The sequence below is a fragment of the Lithobates pipiens genome, unplaced genomic scaffold (genome assembly GCF_037356315.1).
Source record: "Lithobates pipiens isolate NorthernLeopardFrog02 unplaced genomic scaffold, aLitPip1_a1.2 Scaffold_13, whole genome shotgun sequence".
Lineage (NCBI taxonomy): Eukaryota > Metazoa > Chordata > Amphibia > Anura > Ranidae > Lithobates > Lithobates pipiens.
Window position 1 is genome coordinate 270,388,772 of NW_027507718.1, and position 20,017 is coordinate 270,408,788.

The 20,017-nt window shown below is 42.0% G+C and overlaps 1 protein-coding gene across 1 annotated transcript in view; it reads right to left on the minus strand.

Annotated features, from left to right (window-relative positions):
* The window catches only part of LOC143974851 (alcohol dehydrogenase 1-like), a 52,460-nt gene extending 34,202 nt beyond the window's left edge, over positions 1–18,258 (minus strand). The window contains exons 1-3 of the mRNA XM_077476611.1: positions 18,161–18,258; positions 6,142–6,243; positions 3,129–3,270 (exon numbers count right to left, since the gene is read on the minus strand). Coding sequence (XP_077332737.1) covers positions 3,129–3,270; positions 6,142–6,243; positions 18,161–18,178 — 262 coding nt within the window. The 5' untranslated portion in view covers positions 18,179–18,258. The remainder of the gene's footprint in view (positions 1–3,128; positions 3,271–6,141; positions 6,244–18,160) is intronic.
* Positions 18,259–20,017: the final 1,759 nt, after the last annotated feature.

The window sequence follows — 20,017 nt, forward strand, 5'->3', positions numbered from 1 at the left end:
TTGCTTTCCCCTAAACACCCCCTAAAATGTGTACAAATGTTATTTGTGTCCTTAAATTTATGCAGAGTGCCAGAGGCTTTTTTTTGGTGGGCCAAACTCATTTGGAACCCCTCCCTCCCAACCTCTATCTGCTGACTTTGGCAACCCATACACGCTAACCCTACCTCTTTTGTGGTCAGATTTATGGATGAATTCACCAAAGCATGTAGTGCAAGGGCCTGCCTGAAAGTGGGCTGCTAATAGTGTAACTAAAATGTGTACAAATGTTATGTGGGGGGTGATGAATCTGATAAGAGGACCTTATACTTTAGGCTTTAAATAATAATTTCCTAAAATGTTATACTGATATTTTCCAAAAATGTTTGTGTCTAATCTGCTTGCAGTGTTGATGTGCAAAATTACACATTTTTTTTCTTGTTTCACTCCACAGTTTCTTCTTTCATCGCCACAGGAATGGCAGACTGTGGCCTCCCCCTTTGCCAGCCGTTGGGACTTTCCCAATTGTGGAGGTGCAATTGATGGGAAACACGTCCGCATTGCCCCACCCCCCAACTCGGGGTCGTACTATTATAATTACAAGGGGTTTAATAGTATCGTGATGTTGGCGGTGGTGTCAGCGACTTATGACTTCCTTTATGTGGACGTGGGGCAAAATGGCCGGATGTCGGATGGTGGAGTGTTCGCACGGATGGAATTCTACTGGCATCTCCAGAGTGGCAGTCTGGGCTTGCCACCCCCAGAGAAGAATGTAGAAGTACTGTAGACGTTCGTTTTCGTCGCGGATGAGACGTTTGCTCTGGAAAACCACCTGATGTGGCCTTTCCCGATGAGGACCCTCACCCCGGATCAGGGATCTTTAATGTGCAGCTGGCCAGAGCCAGAAGAGTCGTGGAGAACACTTTCGGAATAATGGCCAGCCGGTTCCGTCTATTTTTGACGCCAATACACATGGCGGAATATAAACGAAATCCCATTGTGCTTGCCTGCTGTGTTCTGCACAATTTTTTGAAAAAACATTCCTCAAACTATGTGGTCTCAGTTGGCCCTGATGCAGACTTGCCGAAAAATGACAACCTCACAGCCCTTGAAGCTGCTCGTCCTGGCTTGCCCCCCCCAAAGCGCCCGCGAGGTCAGAAACCAATACATGGAGTACTTTGTGGGTAGGGGGGCCATTGATATGCCAGACAATGTCTGAGAGGCATTATTTTAATAAATTTTTCTTTGAAACTCCAATAATCTTTGTTTTCATTTACTACTTGGTTTTGTTTTAGGTGTCTCATAGGTATTTTTGCTGTTTTTTTGGGCCTTTTTTAACAACAGTGCTACCCAAGTTCTGAGCAAGATGAGGTGACAGTCTCTTCTTCAGATAATTTTATTATGTTGTGGGTCTGCTACACACACACTTTGTTTTTGTTGATAATTTTGACTGCTGCACTTAATGTGATGTGTAGTAAGTATATAGACCTAATCCCTTTACTCTCTATTCTATGTTGTGTACATTATGTAAACTCCAGCTCTTAACCATGCTCCTATAAGCCACACCCAATATTCAGCATAATTTAGCCAGTCACATTTTTGATGTGGCATACTACACATGCTGTATATCTTCTCTTTAACCACTTAAGGAACGGAAGATTTTCCCCCTTTAAGACCAGGCCATTTTTTGAGATACAGCAGTGCATTGATTTAACTAACAAATGCGCGGTCCTGCGATGCTGTACCCAAACAAAATTGAGGTCCTTTTTTTCCCCACAAATAGAGCTTTCTTTAGGGGTATTTTATCACCTCTGCGTTTTTTTTTGGGGGGGGGGGGGGGGGGGTTGCGCTATCAGCAAAAAACAACGTAAATTTTGAAAAAAAGCAATATGTTTTCCTTTTTGCTATAATAAATTTCCACAAAAACAAATTTCTTCCTCAGTTTAGGCCAATGTGTATTCTTCTACATATTTTGGTAAAGAAAAAAATAGTAATAAGCATATATTGATTGGTTTGCGCAAAAGTTATAGCATCTACAAAATAGGGAATAGATATATGGCATTTTTATTATTATTACTTTTTTTACTAGTAATGGTGGAGATCTGCGATTTTTAGTGTGACTGCGACATTGCGGCAGACAGATCGGACACCTAACTGACATTTGACACTTTTTTGGGAACCAGTGACGTTATTACAGTAATCAGTGCTAAAAACATGCACTGTTACTGTACTAATGACACTGGCAGGGAAGAGGTTAACATCAGGGGTGATCAGGTGTGTACCCTGCAGGTGTATTCTAACTGTATGGGGGATGGGCTGCCTGGGGAAACACACGGATATGTTTTCCTGCATAGCAGAAAGACAGGATCTGTGTGATCTCCCCTGTCAGAACGGAGATTTGCCTTGTTTACACAGACAGATCCCGTTTTGTCACTGCGGAAATGATCGCAGGTGGCCGGCAGGCATCGAGTCCACCCCAACCGCTGATTGTTCCCCCGCTGGCCACAAACTAGAGTTCCCAAGCTTTTGCCCTCTTTTCCTTAGTTGAATATCCCCATTTTGTCATGGGGGGTAGTGTTTGTAATTGTTTGGTTGGTTCGAGCTTTCAAAGCTGGACCGTTGGTATTGATAATCCATGTTTGATTATAAATGTAATATCGTCAATGTAATGGTATTGGTTATCGTTATTGGCTATGTTTATCGTTATATCAATAATAAAGGGCCGTGGCCATTCATACCATTTATTAAAGTCTAATAGTTTTTTTATTATATATCTAAAGTTTAAGTTATGCAATTTAAATTTGTCCTCTAGTCCCATTAGCTGTCCACCTTTAGGCAATCCTTGAAAACTCATCTCTTTAAGGAAGCCTATCCTAATTCCACTTAAAAAATGAAATGTTACTGTGTCCATTAACTCATACCTCATTAATATCTTTTGTATCACTTGCCTTTTCCTAGAGGCTGTAAGTTCTCATGAGCAGGGTCCTCTGAACCCTCCAGTACTGAGATGTATCATAACTGTACTGTCACCCTTATTTTGTAAAGGTTGCACAAACAGTTGGCACTATATAAATTTTGAATAATAACAAAAATAATAGTAATATTCATTTCAGATATGTTTAAATATAAACAAACTGTATGTTTCCAAATACCTGGTTTTAATCCAGTTACTCCTTTTCCAACACTTTCAATGATTCCAGCTCCTTCATGGCCCAAAATAATAGGAAAATCCAACCCTGGAAATTTACCATTGATCGCATGGTCATCTGTCCGACATATTCCTGTGCTTATCATCTAAACATATTATAAAATAAAAATAAAGAAAAAAGTTGGTTTAAAAAAAAAAAGCTTGGTTACAAAATGAACATACAGTATGTTTAGATATGGATTTACATTGTATGGTATAAATTGCCTAGAAATATGTTACTGTTCAGAAACCATTTATGCATCTTTTACACTCATACTGTATAACTTAAAGTGGTGTTCCATCCTCTACAGCACATTGAGGAATCCTTCTTGGAGGCATGTGAGCAATGAGAGGACAGCTGGAGAGGTTCAGCACGCCTGGGAGATCTCCTGAGGAGTCAGCCAGGTGGGCTAGTGAATTTTTCAGTATGGAGAGGACTGTGGAGAAATTAGCCTTGGGGGCTAGTAAAAGGGGCAGCTGCAGACAGGCAGGTTGACAGTGCCTGAAGAGGTAGTGCTGGGATCAGTAGCCACAGGGATGTATGCTACACACCTAAAGGGGGCCTCAGGTTCCTGCCTGCAAAGGGTCATTTCTTTAAAATATGACTGTTTGCCTTTTATTGGATTAACCATTAGTGTGTGAGCTGGGGTTCTGCAAGCAAGTTAGTGCTGGAGGAAGAGGAGTGTATATAGTAGAAGTTGTCCCTAAAGTTGTTTTGAAGTTAAGTGAGCATCTTTTCATTTCCCAATCCCTATCCAAATTGTAATCCCTCAGTAAAAACAAAGCATTGGACTGTTTTCTGACTCAACAGTGCCTGTGTAGATTTGGTGTACCTGGATGTGCAGGGGGGTAGGGGATCCAAGTTCTACTTGCAGCTCCCTAGGGATAGATAGATAGATAGATAGATAGATAGATAGATAGATAGATAGATAGATAGATAGATAGATAGATAGATAGACAGAAAACTTATGTGTAAAACTATAATCCTTGCATCTAGAGATCTAAGAATCCAAAGTTACAAGAAAACATCAGCGTTTCCTATTAAAAGGATGCCACTGTTTCACTACTCAAGATACTCATCCTCCAGTTACTTGGAACCAGATGCTGACTCCAATCGTGGCTTCTCCCAGCCCCACATATAATACAATGGGAAAAGAGAAAAAAAAGTTCCACGCGCCGGACTAGATATCGTTTGTTTTATTCAGTCTCCTTGTGTATAGATAATCCACATAAAAGTTTTCTCTGACATGCTCTAAAAGTATTTGTAGAGTTATTCTACAAAAAAAGCACTTGTCAATCAAAATGTGTCAGCAGAGAAACTTAGGTGGACTGACTGCACATTAATGAAGAAAAGGGTGGTGGCACTTCCAGCATAAAATAATTTTATTAAAATTAATTTAACCACTTGCCGACCACTGCACGCCGATATACGTCAGCCCAATGGCAGCAGTGGGCAAATGGGCATACCTGTACGTCCCCTTTAACTGGCGGGGCTAGAGGGGGGGCGTGCCCCTGCCACGTACAGCATGACCCTGCCCGCGGGTCCCATGGACTCAATGTCCACCGGTGTCCCGGAGTCGCAGAACAGGGAGATGTAAACAAGGCATTTCCCTGTTCTGCCTAGTGACATGACAGGGATCTACTGCTCTTTGTTATCAGGAGCAGTGATCGCTGTCATGTCAGTGGTAGCCCATCCCTCCCACAGTTAGAATCACTCCCTAGGACACACTTAACCCCTTGATCACCCCCTAGTGTTTAACCCCTTCCCTGCCAGTGTCATTTACACAGTAATCGGTGCATTTTTATAGCACTGAATGCTGTATAAAGGACAATGGTCCCAAAATAGTGTCAAAAGTGTCCGATGTGTCCTCCATTATGTCGCAGATCGCAGATCACCGCCATTACTAATAAAAAAATAATAATAAAAAAATGCCATAAAACTATACTATTTTGTAAAAAACGAGGACATGGCATGCAGCCAGCTCAAAAAGTTCAGCAAACGTGTTTCACGCACCTTCACTGCACATTGCTTTACTGAATAAATGATGCAATGGTAATTGTATAATATCAGGTTTTCTTTTTAAAGCTGCACTTTTCTCAAAACCCCTGCTGATTTCTTAAGCTTTCCAAATAGCTCTTCCATGTAATATTGGCCAATAGGGAGTCTTGGAAGAGTCCTGGCTGGATGCCAGGAGAGGCAAAGGGCAAAAACCAAAAGACACACTGAAAACAGCAATAGGAGCTGTGTAGCAGGGGGAAGGGTACCAAACCGGATGATGTCCTCCATTATTTTTAGGGGAAGAGTGTTGTAGTGCAGAAGGAGGAGAGATTCAGGAACGATTAGGAAGGTAATAGGAGAGCAAAGCACTTTGTCATATTTTACACCCAGCTTTAGTCTTATGCCCTGTACACACGGTTGGACTTTCAGTTGGAAAATGTGCGATCAGATCTTGTTGTCGGAAAATACGATCGCGTGTGGGCACCATAGGACTTTTTCTGTCAGAATTTCCGACACAGTTTGAGAGCAGGTTCTAAAATTTTCCAACAACAAAATTTGTTTAAATTCCGATCGTGTGTAGACAATTCCGACGGACAAAGTGCCATGCATGCTCAGAATAAATTACGAGACAAAAGCTACTGGTCCGGTTATAGTCCCGTCGTATGTGTTCTACATCATCGCGTTCTAAACGATCGGATTTTCGGACAACTTTGTGCGACCGTGTGTTTGCATGAAAAGTTTGGGCCAAAATCCGTCTGAAAAAATCCAACGGATTTTGCCGTCGGAATGTCCGATCGTGTGTACAGGGCATTAGTGCTTTAGCAGCTATGGTTGGACGTTGGGACAAAAGGGAGCAGTATATTGCACAAGTTCAGTGATGGAAACAGGAAGGCCAGCTACAAATCTCCGTACAGGATATCAGTATTAAAGAAAGACTAAAGACTAAATAGGTAACCCATGTATAGAAGGAAAAATTTACCTTAATCCGGACTTCACCTGCTTTTGGTGGTTGTACTTCAATTTCCTCAATTTCTAGTGGCTGATTTAGGGCCCAAGCCACAGCAGCTTTACATTTAATAACCTATAAGCAAAAACATACACCCTGCTATAAGAGAGCTTATTTAGTACAGTAAAAGAAAGAGTCATTCTAAAATAAAACCTGATCTTAGTCTTAAATTTAGACACAAAAAACACAGGTATTTGAACACTTATTGGCAACACCAGAAATGTTTTACTTGAGGACAACTGTTGTAAAATAGCTTTTTTTAGTTTCCACAGCACAATTTTCTATTTACATAATTTAAATATTTATGGTTATCCAAACCCGAGAGCAAAAATGTATTAAAATTGCAGCTTACCAGCCTTTAAATTAGTTAGCTGTGTTTTTTCATTTTTTTTTTTTTTATATTTACCTGGTGATCCTGCCATTTATACAATGCATGTCCTAGGATATCACACACTCAGCGAACTCTAGGCTGTTCGCTTCTGATTTGGACTACAGAACACCACCTCTCCCCCTCCACCCTCCACCCTCCTCATCTCTATAACATAAGGACAGGCGTTCTGTATTCCCCAATGGTGAAATGGGCAGAACAAGAGATAGATTAGGGCAGAATCGGGCTCTAGGAAAGGTAGCACCTTGGCCTCCTATCTCTTCAACTGACATTGATAAGGATTGCAATGGGCACAGAGAACTGCCCTATTTGCATTGTCTGTACTGCCATGGCTCCATCAGATACCGCTGTATATTTCCTGTCTCCTTATGGTTGGTGGGGGCTAAGAGTGGTTGCAAAAAGGAGCTAGGCCAAAAGCAGTGAGTTCTATCCGCCTGGGGGAAGTGTACTGAGCTAGGAAGATGCAGCAGTCCTGTCTCTATAACAACATGCAGGTAGTCCAGAGATGGATACAAAGAGCCTATGGCAAGTCAGAGCCCTCTGAGGGAGTATTAATGAACCTGGGAGGGAGCAAGACTTTGCAAAAGGGATGATGGCTTAAAGCGAGGTCCACCCTAAAATAAAAAATTGCATTAATATTCTCAAAAAATATATAAAAAAAAATTGTAAAGAAACTTTTTTTTTTACTTAACAGAAACCCCTGTTGCTAGGCAGTCTTCCTACTCTGCCTCTTCCTATTCCACAGCACTGTTCCTTCACTTCCTCCTCTTCAGCGAGATGCCCCGTTGTCTTCTGGGATATGTGTGTGTCCCAGAAATCAACAGGGCCATTCACAAAACGCCACACGACTCGTGCATGCGCAGTAGGAAATGGGCAGTGAAGCTGCAAGGCTCCACTGCCTGCTTCCCTTTGTTAAGATGGCGGTGCCTTCACCCGATCCAATGGACGGATCGGCCTCGGGGGGGCCGACATCGCAGGCTCCCTGGACAGGTAAGTGTTCTTATTAAAATCAGCAGCTACTGTGGTTGTAGCTGCTGACTTTAAAAAAAAAATTGTGGCTGGAACACCAATTTAAGAGTGATATGTAATGTGCTGCTTTCACATGATGACTGCTACGGTACATCCATCATATGTGGGACTGGCAAAGTGATGTCAAGTGACCCAGGATAGTATGCTCATGTGATGCGATTTTTCACTGTTCTTTACAAGAACACCAGTAATGTGCAGAAACTTTATCATTTTTGTGGACATTCCTTTCTTTTGAATTTAAAGGTTAATGGCTGGGGATGTCATGGAAAGACCTCTGGCATAAGATGGCAGAAGTCAAGGACTACAAGCAGGTGGGTTGTTGCCCTATCATAGAGCGGGGCAGGGACTTGTGGCTCTTGGCACCAATCATCAATCAATCACAAGCCTCTTACAAGGGTTTGTAAACATATGAGATCATCTCTCATCGCCGGCTCCCCTCCTCACACAGAGACAGTGTGTGAGGAGGGAAAGCTTCCGTGCTGCAGCTGCAGCGTCAGTGACAGTGAGTACACACACAGTAAAACACACACACACAGTAAAACACACACACAGTAAAACACACACACATGCCCACCTGTCCCCAGTGCCACCTATCAGTGCCATCTGTTCCCTGTGCCATCTATCAGTGCCATCTGTCCCCAGTGCCACCTGTCCGTGCCATGTGTCCCCAGTGCCACCTGTCCGTGCCATGTGTCCCCAGTGCCACCTGTCAATGCCACCTGTCCCCAGTGCCATCTAACAGTGTCATCTGTCCCCAGTACCATCTGTCCCCAGTGCCACCTATCCGTGCCACCTGTCCACAGTGCCACCTGTCCCCAGTGCCACCCGTCCCTAGTGCCACGTGTCCCCAGTGCCACATGTCCCTAATGCCATGTATCCCCAGTGCCACCTGTCAGGGTCACGTGTCATCAGTGCCACCTGTCAGTGTCACGTGGCATCAGTGCCACGTATTGGTGCCATCTGTCATCAGTGTCAGGTGTCATCAGTGCCACGTATTAGTGCATCTGTCAGTGCCATGTATTAGTGCCATCTGTCATCAGTGCCACGTATTAGTGCCATCTGTCATCAGTGCCACATCAGTGTCACGTGTCATCAGTGCCACATATTACTTCCATCTGTCATCGGTGTCAAGTGTCATCAGTGCCACGTATTAGTGCCATCTGTCATCAGTGTCACATCAGTGAAACATCACTGTCACGTGCCATCTGTGCCATGTATCAGTGCCATCTGCCATCAGTGCCACGTCAGTGTCACGTGTCATTGTCCTGGTGCTCCAGGGCCTTCAAAAGTGTAATAGGTAGTCAACAAGTTAGATGTGCAATTTATGCTCCTAGAACACGTGATGGTGCTCCCTGTATGTTGGGCCTCTCTAAGTGTCCAGGCTGTGGAAAAGTCCCACACATGTGGTATCGTAATACTCAGGAGGAGTAGCAGAATGTATCTTGGGGCATTATTTGTGATATACACATGCCACATGAGAGAAATAACCTATTACAATGACAATTTTGTGGGAAGAAAATTAAAAACAAAAAAATCTTAATTTTGCAAAGAATTGTGGGCAAAATGACAACACCAAAAAACCTCACCATGCCTCTTACTAAATACCTTGGAATATCTGCTTTCCAAAAAGGGGTCATTTGGGGGGGTATTTGTACTTTCCTGGCTTGTTCGGGTCACAAGAAATGAGATAGGCCACCAGTACATCAGATGTGATCAATTTTTTATGATTTGCACCACAGCTTGTGGACTCTCTAACTTTCCCAAAGACCAAATAATATACACTAATTTGGGTTATTTTTACCAAAGATATGTAGCATCATTTATAGCGCAAAAAATTAAAAACCCAGAGGTGATCAAATACCACCAAAAGAAAGCTATATTTGTGGGGAAAAAAAGGACAAAAAATTAATTTGGGTACAGTGTTGCATGACTGAGTAATTGTCATCCAAAGTGTGAGAGCACCGAAAGCTGAAAATTGGTCTGGGCAGGAGGGGTGTTTAAGTGCCCAGTAGGCAAGTGGTTAAACATGCACTTTTAGTGGACAGAGGACACCTTCAGCAGGCCACACCTCCCAACATTCCCAAACATATAAATATCTTAAGATTTTAACAAAATCCCAGTGTCCTGCAGATCCAGGCTGCATCCCACTGCCAGCCAGGTGCTGGAACACTCCTTCCTGCACCATGCTTTGGGGCCTTTCTCCTGTCTGACATGAGCACTATAGTTCCAGTAAAGGAAGGCAACACCGTAATCCCACCAGACACCAGTGCCACTCTCTTACTCTGTAGCGAAGTGATGGCGAACCTTGGCATCCCAAGATGTTTTGAAACTACATTTCCCATGATGCTCAACTACACTGCAAAGTGCATGAGCATCATGGGAAATGTAGTTTCAAAACATCTGAGGTTCCTAAGATGCGCCATCACTGCTGTAGAGCATCAGTGGCCCGCCTCCCTTATCACAGAGCACTAGTGCCCCTCTTTTCCCCCATATTTCCTGGGCCTCCTCCTCTCCCTCCATAGAGTACCACTGCCCTTCTGTAACAAATTTGCATAACTTAAAGTATTCTATCTGAAAAACTGAAAAGAGAGATTACAGGAAAAGTGTTCCAGAACAAATATTACTTCATATTCCCATCACACATGTTCCTGGTATAAGCTCTCAAGGTTTGGGTGCTGCAGCAACAACCAGCTGGATACTGTATAACTACAACGTAGTTATTTGCCAGCACATCAAGGATCGAAACAAAGTGGCGTTCAAATGGGTCGTTTATTGCATGATCACAGCACAAGAAAGGTGCTACACCTTTCTTGTGTTGTGATCGTGCAATAAACTACCCATTTGGACGCCACTTTGTGCCGATCCTTGGTGTGCTGGAAAATATCTACGTTGTTCCAGAACAAATAGGCACTGCAGTGTGTTTCTCACTAATATCTGTCAAAATTGTCTGTTTAATATGCAATAGCTGTACCAAAAGAATATCTGTCAAATTGTGATCCATGGATGAAGGCGTAACTGCCTTTGTGGCCCTTTTATTGGCCTGAGTTTGACATGTCTGCTAGTATAACAGTGTATAAATGTTCTGTTTTACAATACTGAATCTTTGGGTTCAAGCCCTGTGTGAGTTTAATTATAGTAAACAACAAAAGATTCTATCTAATACAGAGAAAACAAGTAATGGAATAATTGCAGCAGACTGTTACCCATATCAGTTTAGGATATGAAAATGACAGTCTAGATTTATGATGCTGCGGTTGATGCGTTTTTCAGGCGCGTTTTAAAAACGTGTTTTTGATGTGTTTTTGCATGCAGTTTTTATGCATTTTGTGTTTTGGGTATTGACGATGGATCCATAGCAGAGGATATTGATTATGTATTTTTAATAAAGGAATATTCAAAAACTGTGTTTTTGTTTTGTTTCTAAAGCCGCGTACACACGGGCGGACTGTGTGGCCTACTTAGTCCGTCATACAATCCGACGGACAGTCCGTCATACTTTCGAATGAATGGACTTGACCACACACGGATGCACAAACAGTCCATCGAAAGCTTGCGCGATGACATGTACAGCACGTACGACGGGACTAGAAATAGGAAGTCCAATACACAGCAATGCACCCTTCCGCCGTGTAAATCCTTTCTGAGCATGCGCCATTCTTAGGCCGTCGAACTAGCCTACTCACGAGCGGATTGTCCGCTGAAACCAAAGTATGACGGACAGAATTTCGAAAAATCCGAAATACTTAGTACGCCAGACTGCACGCTGAAAAAGTCAGCTGAAGCCCACACAATGTGTTTCAACGGACTAAGTAGGCCATACAGTCCGCCCGTGTGTACGCGGCATAAGTCACACTTTTTTGGTGAATGAGTAGAGGTACAATGTACCCCAAACTTATTCACGGGGGGCAGGCAGGGCTTAAAGGAGGCTTATAGATTCTGATAAACCCCCCTGCCCGCAGACCCTCACAACCAAAGCCCAGGGTTGTGGGGAAGAGACCCTTGTCCTCATTAGCATGGGAACAAGGTGCTTCGGGATGGGAGGGCAGAGACCCCTTGCTCCAAAGTACCCTGCCTTGTTCAGGATATGTGGCTTGGTATGGTTCAGTAGGGGAGGGGGGCTAGCTTGTCTCCTCCCTTTCCTGACCTGCCAGGCTGCATGCTCGCATAAGGGCCTGGTATGGATTTAGGGGGGATCCCATGCCTTTTTTTTTGACATGTGGTTTCCCTCCAAATCCATACTAGACCCAAAGGGCCACACATGGATTTGAGGGGGACTCCACGCCATTTTTTCACAAACTTTTTTGCCGCCAAAGCAGCAGGGAACCCAGTTGTTAAGGACCATGGAAGCTGGCTTCCCGGACTGCTCCTTAGCCACTCGCGATATTCAGTGTTTTTAAAGTGAAAAAGAAAAAAAAACCCTAAAAAAAATGCATAAAATGCACAGATGTGAACTACATCCATAGGAAACCATGTTAAATTGACTGTAGTGGGTTTCTGCAAAATGCATCAAAAAGCACATAGGAACATAGGGTTAGAAACCAGCATACATTACAGTCAGTATACCATTTCATTACAACTCCACAATCTTACAAAAAACTGTAAAATTACAGACTTTTTACAGAATTTTTTTTTACAACTAATCTGCTGAGCAATTTTATTTTACTTTTCAGTAGTCGCATTAGTTAGTAGAACTCCCGCTAAAACGTTTTTTCCTAGCTTTTGGCTAGAGTGGCATCATCTGTCAAGTTTTTATTACTGTCTGTCACCCCAGTGTGAAGTTTTTCCATTTGTTTCTCTCACAGAGATACAAGAGGAAATAAGAAGAAATCTTTCCAAAATTAAGGAAAATCCCACCTTTGATTCTTGTCACCAAATACATATTATGAGAATGTTTTGTTTTTTTTCAAATGAGGACGCAGACAGAAATGAAAACGTAGAGTGAAAATGCACCATGTTAAAATGACAAACTAGTTAAATCACATTTGTTTATGTCAATGGTAAGTATGTTTTGGTTCCTCCAGTGGTTGCTTGGGTTTCCTTGAGAAATTAGCAATTTCTGCCTTAGATAAATTCCCGCTGCCACCATTAATCTTTTTAGCTATTTGTAAGTGGGTAATTCTTCCCAGTATCTACAGGTGTAAGAAGCATTCTTCCCACTGACCATTACACAAATGTATCATGAGTTGTAGATATAGTCATACTTAGCAGGGGTTCCCCGAGACCGGAAAGTTATATCAAGAGTTCCTCTGTGTTGAAAAGGTTGAGAAAGGCTGGCTTAACCTATAGTGTGCTTTTGGGAAAAGGTATGGTATCACTGCATGTCTGTTTTTCAGTGCTTTCTGTTAGTTCGTTCTGACCAGCCGACCGTTTTGAAGCCATGAGGACCCTCACCCCGGACCAGAGGGTTTATAACTACCGTCTGGCCAGAGCCACAAGAGTGGTGGAGAACGCTTTCGGGATAATGGCCAGCTGGTTCTGTCTATTCCAATCCCCATAGCGGAATATAAACTTAACCATATAATCCTTGCATGCTGCATTCTATACAACTTTTTAAGGAGAAATTCGGTGAACTATGTTGCCTCAGTTGGGCCTGAGGCTGGACTTCAAGAAGAAACTCTGAAGGCGCTTGAAGCTGGGCGTCCTGGCTTGCTCCCCCAAAGCACCCACGAAGTAAGACAAAAATATCTGGAGTACTTTGCAGGTAGGGGGGGCATTGATATGCCAGAAACTGTTTAAGAAACATTTTTTAAACTCATTTTGTACTTAAACTGAAAGAAGATTTCGTTTGATTCACTGCATGGGTTTCTTTTAGCTGTCTCCTAGGTTCTCCAATGGGCTTTTCTTTTTGACCATTTTCGTCAATAGCGCAAATGTAATTCATTTGATACCTGAGGTGACAATCTCTTCTTCAGCGAATGAATATTATGTTGTGGGTCTGCTACACACACACCTTGTTTTTGTTGTTAATGTATGTAATGCATTGATGATAAAAATATACATCATTTTCAGCACTGTGAATGAATTTTGGTGAGTCACAAAAAAGGCATGATTGTGTCAAATTATAAAGCACTGTGGGAGTATTTACTAATGGAAAATCCACTTTGCACTCCAAGTGCACTGCAAAACTGCACTTGGAACTGCACTGAAAGTGCACTTGTAGTGCAAAGTGGATTTGCCTTTAGTAAATAACCCCCATTTCAGTGTAAACACCAACTTAGTCCAAAAAATTATATTTGGCATTGAAAGAAGAAGCCACACATTGTTGAGTCAAAAATGTTTTACTCTGTGCACATTCACATGTTCGTTAGAAAATGGTTTTGGAAACAACCAACATATTTTAGTAAGAACAGTACAGTACAATTAGCCTTTTTTTGTGTTCAAACAGACAGTTTAAAACCATAAAGCAATACAAAACTCAGGAACTTCCAAAGTTCAAAGTGAAGGCAATATCAGACATTAGTATATCCAAACCGTGTTGATATTGCCTTCATCAGATGGGGTGATGTCACCCCTGTGAAAGCCAAATTTTGAAGATGCACACAAATTGACAGTCAAAATGGGGATATCCCTCCTGGTCCCATGCTTAATGTCAACATGTGCTAGCTCCCATCATGGGGGATCAATGGATGTGTTTCTTCCTCTCAGCTACCATAGTTGCGAGGAAGGAGTTGCACCCCAAAATGCATACCTTGATATCCAGTGATGGCAGATAGCATATGTTGACACACTGTGTGCATCTTCAAAATGTGGCTTTGAAAATTTTGTAGAAAAGTTAGGAAAAGAGAAACAATTTTAGAAATGTTGGTGTGTTTTTGATTCTTCCGAAAACATCAATGTTGTTTTTGAGTCTTTTTTCCATATCATTGATGTCTTCCTTGATCTTCTGTAAATCCCAATTGCACACCATGATCTCCCCAATGAGGACGTGTGCACTTGCACTTGTTAAATGAGGTCCTTCTTCCACAACATCCACATCACCTAAAAAAAAACACCATGTATTATAAATATGCAGGCATACATCTATTACCTGAGCTGTGGTCTCAGACACTCATTAGTTGTGGTCACTATTTTGGGCCACTTCATAAACCTCTCCTTCATCCACATCCTGAGGTTGTGGTTTTGAGATTTCCCCTTCTTTAGGAGGTTGGGGGTCCCTGGTGACCTCTGACGTCCCGAGTCTTTTCTCCCCTATGCGAATAAAATAAAGGTATACTTAGCACACAGAAATTTGCAAGAAACAGGGATATGAAACATTGCTTGGAAGTGTTGTACAATTGTCTTTTTTTGGCAGCGTTCCAAGCTGAACACATAATTTTTTCCCTTTCTTCAAGCTGGAATTTTTGGGTAAAGTTTCACACATGGGGACACCCCTAGTACCCACTGGAGCACCTGTGTGGGACACCCTAAAAGGTTTGTTCTGGTGTCCCACACAAGTGCTCCTGCATCCAGATGTGTCATGAGCTGCTGAGTGTCCTCTCCTTACACTGAATCAAGTTTACATTCCATTCCAGTTACAAATCCATCTAAACAACAATGTACTAAAATTATTTTAAAAGAAATAGGCATGACCAAATGTAGTTAACCTGCATCTGCCAAAAACATCGTCTTAGTGGGCGAACAAGCAATGTTTACTACGAAGGATTGCTGTGCCCACGACCCTGAAACTTGACATTTTATACTGTACAACAGTAAAGAAAAGCACATGGCGTAGCATGAACGTAATAAGAATAGGAACACATAACAAAATACTTACTTTTTTGCAGCACTCTCTTGATTCTTCTGTACTGATCCTGCTCCCTCAATTTGATCCTTGGATCGCCGTACTCCAAAATACTTCTGCAGACTTCTGCAGACTTTTCACAACTTTAGGCATTATCTTGGCCTTTCTCACATTTGGGTTTAGGTAAGGCCCATGCTTCTCATCATAGTTGGTCCTCTTGAAGATGTCCACCATCTCCACCATCTCTATAAAGGCCATATTGGAGGCCTTAAATATCCTCTGGGACCTGGACGTTTGTGGCTCTGGGCTTTTCTCGTCATTGCTGCTGTCTGCATACACTTGTTGTCTCTCCATCTTGTGCTCCCCCACTGCGCTGAAAGACAAGGGGCGGGGAATAGACTAGAAAAAATGTCAGGGGCAGGTGGAGTTTCACGCATGTGCAGTGTATATAAAGCATTACACGCGTGCGTCGTACATACGATCTGTGAGAGGAGGAAGGTGTATCGGAAGCACCGTTCATTTGAACAAGGGTACAATTTTAACTTGGTGCTTCAGTTGCCTATACTGCTTATAGATTGAGGCCTATATTGGGACATTGGGTGAGTTTAGCCTGACATTAGGGGTTGTCTTGTGTTGTGTCTTGCAGATAAAATGGATCTATGAATGATTGAATGATCAAGACTTTATCCCCATATTCACTGATATGTACAGGGAGCTGTCCTGTCTGTGGCAGGTAAACCACCCCTTACCAATAAAACAAAGAGGAAAGCAGCGCTGAATCAATTGCTGGAATTTGTGAAGCTGGTGATACCCACGGTAGACATTCCCTATTTAAAGGCCCTAATTGGTGGCATGAGGAGAACTTATAATAGGGAGTACAAGAACGTCCAGGATTACAAGAGATCTGGAGTTGCAGCAGATTACATTTATGTACCCAGGCTGTGGTACTATGACAGCATTTTCTGGCAGGCCAGACTGAACCCAGGCCAGCACTCTCCAATCTTCCTTCAAGGCTTCTTTCTACCTCAGCTGAGGCTTCTGACATCCAACCTGGACCTTTCAGCCAGGAAGATGTGGAGGAGCCCAGCTTGAGCCAGGTATAGCATTGTTCAACATATTTCTAGTCAAATCATTAATTATGTTAACTAGATATCATTATTGCTCAGTAAGTTCTGATTCTACAAACGTTTTTACATATCAATAGACAGTAGTGGCCACAAATGATGTGGGACAAGAATGAAAAATGCTGGGGTCAGAATGATAGTATTTTCTATTTATAAACATTCAATTTGCAACAGTCATGAGCTTAAAATTTTGTGAGATCGAAGCCAAAAAAAAAAAAAATGAAAAATATGCCCCTTTTTCATACACTGGAAAGTCTAAGCCAGGAGGAGGCTGTGGAAAGGTCAACCAGGAGGTGACGGGGGGCAAGTGGCAGCCAGGAGGTGGCTGGGCCCAGTAGCCTGCCTGAATCCCAGGGCTCTCCCCTCCGCCTTCCACAAAAAAGTGCCAGGAAGAGAAGTAACTTGGAGGAGGCAGCACTTGGCCTATTTCTGAAGGCTACTGCGGCCCTCAGAAACCCCACTAGTCTTCAAGAGGACTATGCCTATATGGCAGCCTGCAAAATGCTGGAAATGGAGTAGGGCCAATGCCTCTTTTTTGAGGAAGTGATCTTACAAGCCCTAAATAAGGGGTTGAGGGGCGAACTCACAAGCCAAAACCACGTTTGTGAGTTCAACCATGATCCTCCTCCTCCACCTTCTGCCACAACTACAACCCCAGCCACAGCCTGGAAGGAAGTGTGGAAGGAACACAAGAGAGTTATGACCTGGGTTCAGTCTGGTCTGGCAAAAGATGCAGGCTGTTTTATGACCACACCCTGGGGACAAATTTATCATCTGCTGCTGTTCCTGATCTCTTGTAGTCCTGGACCGGATTGTGCTCACTATTATAAGGACTCCTCAGGCCAACAATTTTGACTGTAAAATAATTGATGTGTGCCCTGGAGTACAAAGTATTCGCAAATTTCACCAGTTTCTCCAGCGTTGCCTTCCTTTTTATTTTGTTATGACCCAGAATAAATGGCTAGTTATTTTCAGAAATACTTGCCCATGTGTTTTAAAAAGGACAGTTTGTTTGTGAGTAGGCAGGTACATTTCAAAAATACTATGTCAAATTAACAAGGGACACCAACACAAACCAACCTCCTTGAGGTGAATAAATAAAAGATAATGGTGTTGTGGTAACTTGACACAATACGAAAGAAAAAATTATGGAGACCACTATAAAAAAATTATGAAAAAATTATGAATAAATAACAGACCTGGATAAAAAAAAATCTAACCAAAAATTCTAAACATTATTATGAAGAAAAAAACAATATTCATGAGATTACGAGAAATAATAGAGAATCTAGTTTGTGAGAATATGAGCAGCAAAACAACATTATTGTAGCATGCTAAAGAAGAAGAGAATGCACTACATTAAAAGATTTCAAAATTTGCAGCATGACGAAGGTGCTATCTCCATTACAAACGGTAGTTTTACCAAACCAAACGATTCCATCCCATACTTGATTCTGAGCATGCGTGGAACTTTGTGCGTCGGAATTGTGTACATGTGATCGGAATTTACGAGAACGGATTTTGTTGACGGAAAATTTGAGATCCAGATCTCAAATTTTGTGTGATGGAAATTCTGATGGAAAATGTCCGATGGAGCCTATACATGGTCAGAATTTCCAAAAAAAAAACTCCCATCAAACATTTTTTGTCGGAAAATCGTGTACTTGGCATAAGAGTATCAAGCAAAAGTTATGAGAGGTATGTGATGAAGCTGAAAAGCAAAATTGTTACCTTTGCTGTAGTACTCATTGTTAAAATACCGTCTTCTTGTTGGCAAAAGAAACTTTAAACCAAAATTGTGCGTTATAACAGTTTCTTTCTCAGGACACTCCCAGTCATTGCTACATCCAAAAAAATTTTTTACCTTTGCCTCTGTTGAACTTTTGCAACATATTCGTGTATTGCATTGTTTCCCCACATTTGCAAGAAGACTTTGGATTTGATCTGTCAGATGAACCTATACACTTTGATTAACATTAACTGACTGGACTGGATGTTATCCGAGCAGATATTTGCTTTGTGGGTATGAACTTTGCTTCATCAGCATATTATTATTTAACTAGAGTCAAAACTAATGCAATACAACTAATAAAACAACACAAGACATTTTGTGATTCTAACATATACACTAAATTATAACACAGTCCTAATTACATCATAGAAACTGGCATCATAGGAGTGATTTACAAATGTGAAGGAAGCTGAGGTTAAGTTTGTTTCTTACATCCAATCACATGCACAAAAATGTAACTTCTTGTGCTTGTGCTTATGCAAACTTCACCTTTTTAACCACTTGCCTACCAGGCTAATTCTGCCATTTCTCTCCAACAAAATCATATTTTTTGTGCTAGAAAATTACATAGAACCCCCAATTATATATTTTTTTTTAGCAAAGACCCTAGAGAATACAATGGCAGTCATTGCAAATTTTTATCTTGCATGGTATTTGCACAGCAATTTTTCGAATGCTTTTAAAAAAAAAAACAAAAAAAAACAGTTTTCTGCTTAAAAACAAAACAAAAAGAAAAACAGTAAAGTTAGCCCAATGTTTTTGCATAATGTGAAAGATGAAGTTATGCAGAGTAAATAGATACCTGACATGTCACACTGAAAAATTTCACACGCTTGTGGCATGGCGCCAAGCTTCGCTACTTAAAAATCCCCATAGGCGACGCTTTAAAAATTTTTACTGGTCACATGTTTTGAGCTACAGAGGAGGTCTAGGACCAAACTTATTGCTCTCACTCTAACGTTCACGGCGATACCTCACATGTGTGGTTTGAACACTGTTTTCATATGTGGGCGGGAATTACGTATGTGTTTGCTTCTGCGTGCGAGCTCACGGGACAGGGACGCTTTATAAAAAATAAAATTTTATTGTTAATTTTACTTTATTTATTTTAGCTTGACACTTTTTTCCCCCCAAAAAAATCACTTTTGATCACTTTTATTCCTATTACAAGGAATGTAAACATAGGAATATGGCATGACAGGTCCTCTTTACAGTGAGATATGAGGTCAATTAGACCCCACATTTCAACTCTAGGCTGGGAAGCCTGAAATAAAAAAAATAAAAAAAATAAAAAAACGATCCTGGCTTCCCAACTGAATCTGCGCCATTCGTTTGAATGCAGAGGCCAGGCGTGACATCATAACATCGAACGATCATAGAGACTCCGGTGACCATCTGGTCCGCCGGAAATCTCTATCATGAACATCCTTGGCCAGCGGATCTTGTGTCCAACTCACCAATCGTAGCGGTGAGTCGGTAGAAGCACCAGGGGGGGGGACGTCCCCTCTCCCCTCCCATAAGAATGATCAAGCAGCGGTACACAGAATCGCTAGCTCTAAAAGACGAAATCTGAATGATGCCTGTAGCTGCAGGCATTATTCAGATATCCCCGCTCAAAGCTGAGGATGTAATTTGGCGTACGGTGGGCAGGAAGAGGTTAAATTACCCCACAGAATCTGGGACGTGCGGTGAGGTCAGTGGCTGGTGAGGCACCGGCTAGTATCAGAGACAGATACACACAGATTACATATGCTGTGATCGTTAGAGCGAGAGCAATAATTCTAGAACTAGACCTT